Source organism: Hibiscus syriacus, unplaced genomic scaffold, assembly GCF_006381635.1.
Source record: "Hibiscus syriacus cultivar Baekdansim isolate YM2019G1 unplaced genomic scaffold, ASM638163v2 tig00117034_pilon, whole genome shotgun sequence".
NCBI classification, from domain to species: Eukaryota; Viridiplantae; Streptophyta; class Magnoliopsida; order Malvales; family Malvaceae; genus Hibiscus; species Hibiscus syriacus.
The window spans coordinates 12,659,747-12,670,131 of record NW_024063533.1 but is presented as its reverse complement, the minus strand read 5'-3'; the positions used below and the strand labels follow the sequence as shown (position 1 = coordinate 12,670,131).

The 10,385-nt window shown below is 34.2% G+C and overlaps 1 protein-coding gene across 1 annotated transcript; it reads right to left on the bottom strand.

Moving 5' to 3' along the window:
- Positions 1 to 829: 829 nt before the first annotated feature.
- LOC120196657 (protein NBR1 homolog) lies at positions 830 to 4,361 on the bottom strand. The gene is made up of 7 exons (XM_039198406.1): positions 4,210 to 4,361; positions 2,591 to 3,699; positions 2,388 to 2,511; positions 2,065 to 2,313; positions 1,799 to 1,948; positions 1,061 to 1,705; positions 830 to 963 (listed from the first exon to the last, which is right to left on the bottom strand). The coding sequence occupies exons 1-7, from the start codon at positions 4,231 to 4,233 to the stop codon at positions 865 to 867; spliced, it is 2,400 nt and encodes a 799-aa protein (XP_039054337.1). The 5' UTR covers positions 4,234 to 4,361; the 3' UTR covers positions 830 to 864.
- Positions 4,362 to 10,385: the final 6,024 nt, after the last annotated feature.

The window sequence follows — 10,385 nt, the reverse complement described above, 5'->3', positions numbered from 1 at the left end:
ATAACAACTAATACGTGGACTTCAGATCATCAAAACAAAGGTTACATAGTTGTTATTGTTCATTATATTGATAAAGCTTGGAGTTTACAAAAGCGCATCATAAGGTATGCTTTTAAAGACATTTATTAATTATATACATTTAAATGTGTCAAAACTTATACATTTTAGTATTGTTTAATTAGGTTTGAATATGTGCCAGCCCCATATACCACTAATGTGATTTCAAAGCTACACCCATATTCGATTTCAAACTCGCACAATATTCAATATGCTTAAACCCCTCAAGTCGTATAAATCCTATCAGAAATTTTGGAAAACAAATTTGAGAAAATTTTTAACTGCTCTAGGTAAAACATAGTAAAAAGATTTGTTTTGGGTAATCTCATTTACGCTATTTTTTCAGTCATTTTCCTTTTTTCAACTGCTCTAGGTAAAACATTGTAAAAATCTTTTAATTTTACTACGTCTTAACACAGTTACAAAGTTAATGACGAAATAATGAAAAAACCCGGTATATAAAATTTAGTTATTAAATTATAAATTTTTAAAATACAATGAGTAAATATAAGAAAGTTCTATTATTAAATATCCATTTGGCAAATCGCGACTCAAGTTAGGCGTAAAACTCTTAAACATAATGCATATTACATACACAAGTTGTTAAGGCTTATAACTAAATATTAACAGCAAAATGTTTACAGCCCGTTGTTTGCAAAATATTGCTATAACTTAAGAGATGACAAAGCAGGCTTAAAGCACCCCGAAACTTAAAACACAAAGCATCAGTTCACAATGACAAGGTTTAGATACACACTTTATTTGTTTATAAATAATAAAAAGCCAAGAGCCATCATCCATAATAATTTAAGCACCTTCTCCAGTTAGAAGATCCATGACAACTCCCTTGATGCTTCCATTGTTTTTCTTCAGCAGTTTCTTGTTTACTTCTGCATCACAGAAACCCTGTACCCAACCAAATGTTATCGACAAGAGAACGGTAAAATAAAAACGGCAAAATACAAAAGACAAAGCAAGGCTACATATTTAGCAGACGATTTACCATTTCCTGCAGCTCCTCAAGGATCAGATCCCATTCAGATACCCCACAAAGATCATCAGCAGATTTCTCCAGATCATATTCATTCCTCCTCAAAATATCCTTGTTTAAATCAGCCTGTTTGAATCCCATATCTTCAAGTTCCTTAAGTAGAGTCTGCTCAACAGTATTTTCACTCCTCTCTTCAGTAGGTGTTTGTTCGCGGATTGAGCGTGGCACTTGATAGGGTCCAGCAGGAGCAGCTTCTGAGAAATCAATTTGGGGATAAAACACGGATGAGGATGATATTTGTGGAACAGCAGGGGCTGAGACACCTTTGTCACTGATGGGATATGCCTCAGATAAAGATAGTGCAGCTGGTCCAGAAACAGGTACTGCAACATCTCCTTGATCAATTATGGGATAAGAAACAACCAAGGATGTGGGAACAGGGTGCGGGACATCACTGTTGTTCACTAGTTCCTTTGACTGTTCACCAACCATGGAACTTACTGGGTCACAGGTTGCATTAGAGTTCCAAGGCTCTGTGACAAGATTAACATTCATATCCACAATCTCAGTATCTTTTGGGACACTGGTTTCAGGAGGCAAATTCAAGTTCAAACCATGAAGATTATCATCAATTGAATCCTTCAGGGAAGCATCAACCTGCATTAACAAATTGCAAGCATAAGTAACTAAACTGTTGAGGGACTAATGCCTCTAAAAGAATATCAACCTCTTAGAAAATGCATGACTTACACGGATGAGAACCCAAACACGTTGTCCAAACTTTATGCCAGATTCAGATGCCATCCTCCAGTAAGAAACATATCTACCAGGCAACTCCGGAGCAGTAAAATCAACAGCAATGTCCAGTTCCCCATCAAGAGGCACACCCTCAGCAGGAATCTGTCATGAGTTGGGAAAACAAACAAATAATTTTGCACATCAATGAATTATGTGGTCACTGGGTACACATGTAGCATCAAATTGTAATTAATACAAAAAGATAAAAAAAAAATCACCTCTAAATCAACAGAGATTGCATCTGTTAACTTGTCTCCCCCAATCCAAACAAGTTGCATCCCACGATACCAAGGCAGAGTACCATTGTTGTGCATCCGCCAGATCTTTGTAAATGGTGTAGAGGGAGCCATTACAGTCCCATCAAGTACATTGATATCAAAGACAAAGTGACTTTCAAGTCTGGGCCGAGCTAACTTTAGTACACGATTCCTCAAGACACGTGGGAGTTCTAGACCAACCCCTTGAAACTATAAATAAGAACACATCCAACGTCACTTAAAAGTACAGAACAGTAGAGAAGCCAACAGCTAAGGAAAATTACATGATTATTTGATGCCCTAAAACACCATGGATGTCGGTAATGTTGAGGCTTGTCCATTCTTATGTACTCAGATTCCTTTCCCATTTTAGTAAAGCAAATGCTGCAGAGGTCATAATTGTCTTTCCTGTATTTCGAAGTTCAGTGAGTAACAAAATAATAAAATTTTGAAAAAGCAACTACAAGTGCTTAGTAACATTTCTTACACTTTGGACTTGAACCGAGGTCCAGTGATGGGAAGAACCCCACAACCATTACATTGAATTCCCTTGTGGAATGTATTAAACATACCATTTCCATCAGTCGAAGCAAAGCTCCTTTTACTTGGACTAAAGGGGTGGAATGAATATGGAGGAACATTAGAGTCGTTTGCTACAGGCACTCCACTGAAGGGGCATTCATTTGAAGGATAATGTCTCCTTGTAGTATCAAGGAAGGGGGTTGATGTGTCAATGCTACGATTGTTCTCCTTTGTGTTTATGTTATCAGTATGAGTTAAAATGTTCGATGTAGATGGTCCAGATGACAAGGTAGTATATCTAGTAAGGTTAGCATCATGAGGATCAGTATTCAAATCAACAGCACCTGTACCAGAAATAACAGTGCCATCCACAGCCCCTGCTGCATTTCCAGTGTTGGATTCCTTGTTAGCCTTGGAACTTGAATCAACAGCTGTAACTTCTGAAAAAGATGCTCGTAAACTACCATCTCTGATAGGATCTGGACATGTTGGAGCAGATGGTGTAGAAGGGCTATCAGGAGATCCAACAGGCTTGCTTGAATCAGCAACAACTCCAGATTGGGAAGCAGGCCTCAGATAGGATTGTCCAACCTTAGACAAGGATTCCACAAGATCACCCAAAAATGGACTAGCAGATGCAGCTTTTGAAGCAACTTCAACAGAAAGCTTTGAGAAAACTTCAGTTAGAGCATCACGAATATGCTCCGGTACAGAACTCACTACATCAGCAGCATGACTATTAAAGCTTGGCAATGGAGGCTGAACAGATGGGGATCTTAAGGGAGTAGAACCACCACTTGTTCTAGCGTGAGGTTTATTGAGCTTATCCTTATTAGACTGCACATTAATCCTCAAGAATTTAAGGCGTTGCCTCATCACATCACGCAAATCATCATCATCAACGAGGGTAACAATATCCCCATCTTCATCAATATATGTCAGACTAAGTTGAATATCAGAAGGAAAATTAAAGAGCCCAATAATTTTTGCCCTCAGTCCAGCCATATTAAGATCCAGGTGTCCAGCATCAACAATTGGGGCATTGAAACGCCTTAGAGTATCACCGTACTTAACCTGCATCCATAGCATTTACGTGAAAAAGAAAAAGACACGGAGTCTAAAGAATATATTTAATAAATGATGATATAAACGAAGTATCATGTTCAAACAACTTATTACAATCAAGTATTGGCAACATCTTAAAATCAGGGAACAAAGAAATCAATTGAAAGATATCAAAAGGAACAAATAGGGTTAATCACAAATTCTTTCTAAAACAAGGATATCAGAATATCACATATGCATGATCGATATTCATGAAATCAACTCAGAAACTTAAGGCAAAAGCCTTCATTGTACGTGCCAATCACAAATCAAAATAAGCAACGCAATCAGTACGGACATAATCATTCTCGAGTTGGGGAACAAACGAACAGGGTCACATTTTTTCGCGAGGAAACAGAGAAAATACTAAAAAAAATATAAAAATTAAGACCAGGGTTGTGTACGGCAAAACAAAAAGATGGGAGTATATGAAAAGAAGGCATGAAATGTTTAAAAAAATAGAGAGATGAAAGAACGAACCTTGATGGCTAGATTTGATTCCATTGCTTACGAGAAGAAAACTAACAGGAAATGAAGGAAGAAATGGAGAGGTTAACGAGAGAAGAGAACCCTTATCATAGAAGAGGCTAAAATAGTGAGCGATACGGAACGGAAGCGGGAGAGTCTCTTTCCTTGTGGCGGAAGCCGGAGAGTTTTTTTTTTTTCTGTTTCAATTTTCAATACGAAGATGATGATATAATTAAGGTCTGTTTCCATTTCGTTTTGGGTTTATAGCCTCATCTATAACTTAAGCCAATAAGAAACTTTCTTGATTTTTTTACTCTTTCTTATCGCATCTCCTCCCCGACTGGGGACTTTAAGACCAATTAATAATGAAGTGATTTTTTATGAATTGTTTTTATTATCAATAAATAATGATATGACATTTTTATTATTAAATATAAATTAGTAAAATGTTTATTTAAAAATATTATTTTTCTCTTATTAAATTTAAGGGTAAAGTACACAAATGGTCCTCAATTATAGAGTATTGATTTGTTGAGTCCCTCAACTATTGAAAATTACAAAATGATCACCCGAATATTCATTTGTTTCAAACTCATCCTTTTTTAGAAAAAATGATGGTCGTCTGGGTTGGACATTAACATGATAATTGAGATTTGATAGTCGTTTGAGATTATGAGATCATATTTTAGCATATCTCAGTCAGCAGGTTAACGTCCAACTTAGATTACCATTAATTTTTTTTAACGAAAAAGAATAAGTTTGGAACATATGAATAGTCAGGTGATCATTTGTAACTTTAATAGTCGGGGAGACTCAACAAAGTTGCGCCCTATAGTCAAAGGATCATTTTGTAACCTTTAATAATCGGCAGACTTAATAAAACAACACCCCATAGTTGAGTCACCATTTGTGTACTTTACCCTAAGTTTAAATACTAGATGATAGTTTTATAAAAAAAGGCAAAGTACACAAATAGTCCCCCGACTATAGAGTGTTGCTTTGTTGAGTATCTCGACTATTAAAAGTTACAAAATGGTCATTTGACTATTCATATTTTCCAAACTCATCATTTTCTATTAAACATTTGACGGTCATCTGAGTTGGATGTTAACATACTGACTGAGATATGATAAAATATAATCTAAAAACCATTTAAATTGTATAGTCATTTGAGATTCTGAGATTATATTTTATCATACTCTGGTTAGCAGGTTAACGTCAAATTCAGACTACCGTTAATTTTTTATCGAAAAAAGGAAGAATTTAGAACATACCAATAGTCGAGTAACCATTTTATGATTTTTAATAGTCGGAAGATTAAAAAAACAACGCCCTCTAGTCAGGGATCATTTGTATAGTTTACCCAAATAATACTAGATGATTAGAAAAAAAATATAAAAATACAATTAATATTTAAATAAGTTTATACTTTTTTATTATTGTTTCTCGACAATGATGTATTATGCTATTAGTCACTAATAGTTTATAAATTTTACATATTGATCATGTAATTCGGGTATAAGTTTTTTTATTAACATGAGGTTACGTACTTTACTAAGGTGATTAAGGAATCGAATCTAATTCAATTCTATCCAAACCGTTAATTACTTTGGGGTAAAGGATGAACTCGTCGATAAAACTAATCAATAAAAGGTTTATTTCAAAATTAAATATTTAGATATGAAAACTAAGCACATACAATTTATGAAAGATTGATGGATCATAATCAATAAAAGGTTTATTTTAAAAATAAATATTTGCAGGAGGTGTGTTGTCAGTTGATTAAGAAAATTCTGAATATATATTATTTTGTAGTTACTCTAAATTATTCAAAATAAATATAACATCTTATTTATAAGATATGATTTCGATGTACATTATTATTAGGTCTTTAATATCTATTAGTATTAGAGTTGTATATTACATCTACTACTTGTGGCTATAAACATAGAGGTCGGAGAAGTCTCTCTTTACAACTTAAATTAAAATAATAATACATTTTTCTCTCCTCATTTTCATATCTCTTCTTTTCGTGTTCTTCTTATTGTTTCGTTATTTCTTATTTTACAATATATTATCAATACGACTTGCTCAGAAAAAAAAATCTCTTATTTTCTTGTTCTTGTTCTTATTTTACAATATGGTATCAGTACGACTTGCTCAGAAACAACTGTTTATTTACATTGAAGATTATATTTCATCATTCAGGACTCTTCATTTCAGATCTTAAATTATAAAGATTGGATTTTCAACAATCTCATATAAATATTATTATTTTTTATACATTATTGTATTCTATATCTTAATCTAGATTTTGAATTTGGTCATATTTGGAATCTTAAAATTCCACATTGAGTTTAAATTCATGTAGAGACCCCACTAGGATGCTCTTAAAAAACTGTGGCATGATCATTCATCACATATGATTTAGAACTTACATGATTTCTTTTTGAAAAAAAAACAAATAATTGATAAAGAATACAGGTTAAACTATACAAATAGTCCCTTTTGTTTTCGGTATGATCAACTTTGGTCACCGGTTCAAAAATTAAGTACGTTTAGTCTCTTACGTTATTGATCCATTCGATTTTAATTCCTTGACCGTTAACTCTCATTAATGAGTTAACAGAAACTAGAATTGACAATTAAAAAATAAAAAGTAATTCACGTGTGTTTCTTCTTCTTGAAAACATAACCCTATTAATGTAACGTAAATGACATCATATTATTCAGGGATGTAAAATGTCTAGCAAATTTAAAAAATGTAGTAACCTGCTTGCTATTTGGTAGCAAGATGAGAAGACACTCCTCTTTTACGTGGCTGAGAGTGTGCAAAGTGCGTGACGACTCGAGTATATCTATCAGTTATTGCCATTAAGAAGCATAAAAATAGGTATAGAGCAGTGGTTAAATCAGTGGGCCCATGACTTTGTTAATCCTAAGTTCAAATCTCGTTAACAAGCAAAATTGTTTTTGGGAAAACAATGCAAATGGGTTTGCTCAGTGTAATACAGCTATAATTTTTTTTATTATTTCAGAAAAATAAGTTCGAGATCTAAGGGCCCCTTTATAAGAATTTGCACAGGGCCTCCAACAATCTAGCCACGACCCTGCTCTTTTGTATGGTTTTAAGCTTAATACACTTAATGCCAAAAGAACTCCATCTAAACTAATTCCAAACCTAATGGCATCTATGCTCTCTGGCACCATGAAAGAAAGGAATCCCCCAATCGAAAGAACAAAACCTGTCAAACTCAAATACACGAAAGAGATTTCAATGGTTGAATTAATGGAACATAAATCATTTTTAAATACATTTGAAAAGCTCCAATGCAAATAGCATTCCATAAGGTATCCCAACGTGGAAGTCAATAACTTTGGAAACGTCGTTGAAATCATTAGTGGAAGAAGATAATGTTTTGATGATTTCTTTAACTTTGAGAGAGAAATTCTTGTTAATAGACTTAATATCACAGTAAAAACATAATTGTATTTTCATTACTGCATTGCAACAATACTACAACATAATATTTATAAGTCCCTACATAAAATCATAATTCTAGAATGATCTAACAACCATGACAGCTCACCATGACAGCTCACCATAACAGCTCACCATAATAGCTCATCACTACTAACAGCTCATTACTAACAACCTGCCCCTAATCCATGCAACATATTATTATTTATAGCTACAATATCCTTCCAACTTCTTTGTGCTAAATCATCTTTCTGTTTCTTTTCATGGCTACAACATTCTCCCAACTTTTTTGATGCTTCTTCACTAACAACTTGAACTTTTTCACGAAAAAAAGAAAATGTTGAATTTGATAATGGCTTTGTCAACCCATCAACAAGTTGATGACACACAGGAACATAATTTATACTTAGTTCCTTATTTGCTACCTTCTCTCGCACAAAGCACATATCTAGTTCTACATGCTTCGATTAAGCATGAAATACAGGATTGACACTCATATCCACTTCACTAGTTGATAGGGAAGCGGTGGCGGGTTGATGAACGTTGCTCTTGTTGAAGAATCAAACCTAGAAAAGATCTAGACTCGATGAAGAACAATAAGGAATGAATGGGGAAGGTGGCGGCAATAGATAGGTTTTTTAGGCTTTCCTTTATGTGTTGAAATCAAGACAACACGATTAGAATAAAATAAACAAAAGATAAATAAATGAAAGATGAAATAAGATAATAAAGAAATCAAAAGATCTCCCTTATGAAGGTGAACGGTAAAGATGATTGATGGTGCGGATGGATTTGTGGAAAAATAGATGGATAAGTGTCCTATCGAGCCCTCCTAGTCGCAATGAAAAGGCAAACACGATAAATGGCTCTAACCAACCCTTCTAGTCGCGATGAAAAGGCAAATTGGAGTGTGAAGATTAATCTCCCTCACAAGAACTTGAAAAAACTCCAGGAGAAGAAGCTTCGAAGGTACAAGGCAATCAGCACTTGCAAAAACAAACTCTCGTTGTATTATTAATCAAAGAAATATTTAATTACAAAGTTTAATGAAGCCTCCTTTATATAGGGGCTGAGTTCTAAATATCCTAAATAACTAATGAATAAAATAATAATAAACTAAACATATCTTAACTCTAATTCCTAATAAAATAATAATAACTAAAGATGATACTTTTAACCCAACCTTAATTCCTAATAAAATAATAAATCTAATCCTAAAAGATAATGCATCATCCTATATTAAGTTATATTACAAATAATCAATAAAAATATTGAAAATTCGTAATATTTACAAAATCCCGTATTAATCCCGTATAGGATTTTCTGCATGCACCGTCTTCAGTAAAATAGACATATCTTGAGTTCCCGATATCGGATTGATGCGATTCAAGAACCGTTGGAAAGATAAGAGACAGACGGGTGTATCGCCAGAAGACATCTTGACTAAATAAGATCAGGATACCATTTAAAAAGTCATCGTAAGTCTGCTTCTGTTCTGATCTTCTTTTCCAATGCTTGGACGAGTGAATCATTTGGAAGAGTTATTACTTCTTCCTTTGATGTGAGCCTTGTGATGCATGTATCATCCTCTCTTTCTTCAAAAATATTCGACCTCGAATCTGAAACATTAAAGGGAGCAACATTAGAATCATTTAATGATTCATTCACATTATACTTACCGAATAGATATGCTTTGAATCTTCGAGACTTTGTTCTTCTAATAGGTTCGTGTAGAAACATTAGTCCAAAGAAGCATGTATTATGGACTCTGGTGCATGTATCATTCCCCCACTCCTCAAAAGGATTCGTCCTCGAATCTGAAAATCCAAGAGAAAGAGAATTATATTTGTTGGAAGAAAAACTTGTGAAACATTTACCAGGATCAATGTGATGTGTCTTTATGCGTTTTAGTCGAGGTTTCTTCTTTGTAGGAACTAATTTCTTGTAGTCTTGAAATCCTCTTTTGCATACAAGTCTTGTAATCTGATGTTTAGGTTGAAATTCAACATGGTGCCGACCACTTCTGTATGATTGCTTCAGATAATTTCTCCATGGTTTTATTCGTGTGTGGCGAGAATGAGTGATTAAAAACCATATCAACTGGTTTGTTAAAGTAATCCCTTAAGTCTCTTAAGTGTGGTTCATGAATTAAAAATTCTCTGGAGGAGATTTTTGGACTGTAGAACCTGTTTAGTTGGCAAGGAAACTCATATACACGATAAAACTCATTAGAAGCACTTTTAAAAGTATGGGTAGAAATATCAGAAATATCAGAAATATCCGAGTTATTATGATATAGATCTTTGATATGTTCAATTCTTGGAATATTAGTATGTGTTTGATAGGTAAGAGTATACCTTCGTGGTAGTGCATCGTCTACTTTGTTTTGTTTACCTCGGTCTTTGGACTCCCATAAATTGTGACTCTTCATTGATATGACATAGTGATTAGGGCTTTCAGGTGGTAACCCGTCAAGAGGGTCACCTAATATTATTCGACAACTCTTGGCTATGGAAGATGGTGTGGGCCAGTCTCGTGTTGTTTTTACTATTTCATCATTTACATGGATTTCCTGTGCACGAACTATAAAGCCTGTAGAGTTGTTCAAATCATGTTTCGTCATTATGATGGCGTCACGACTAAGGCTTTCATGGATGTAGCCTTTTTGTAACAAATCCAACTCTTTGGTTTCTTCGAGATTGTATGT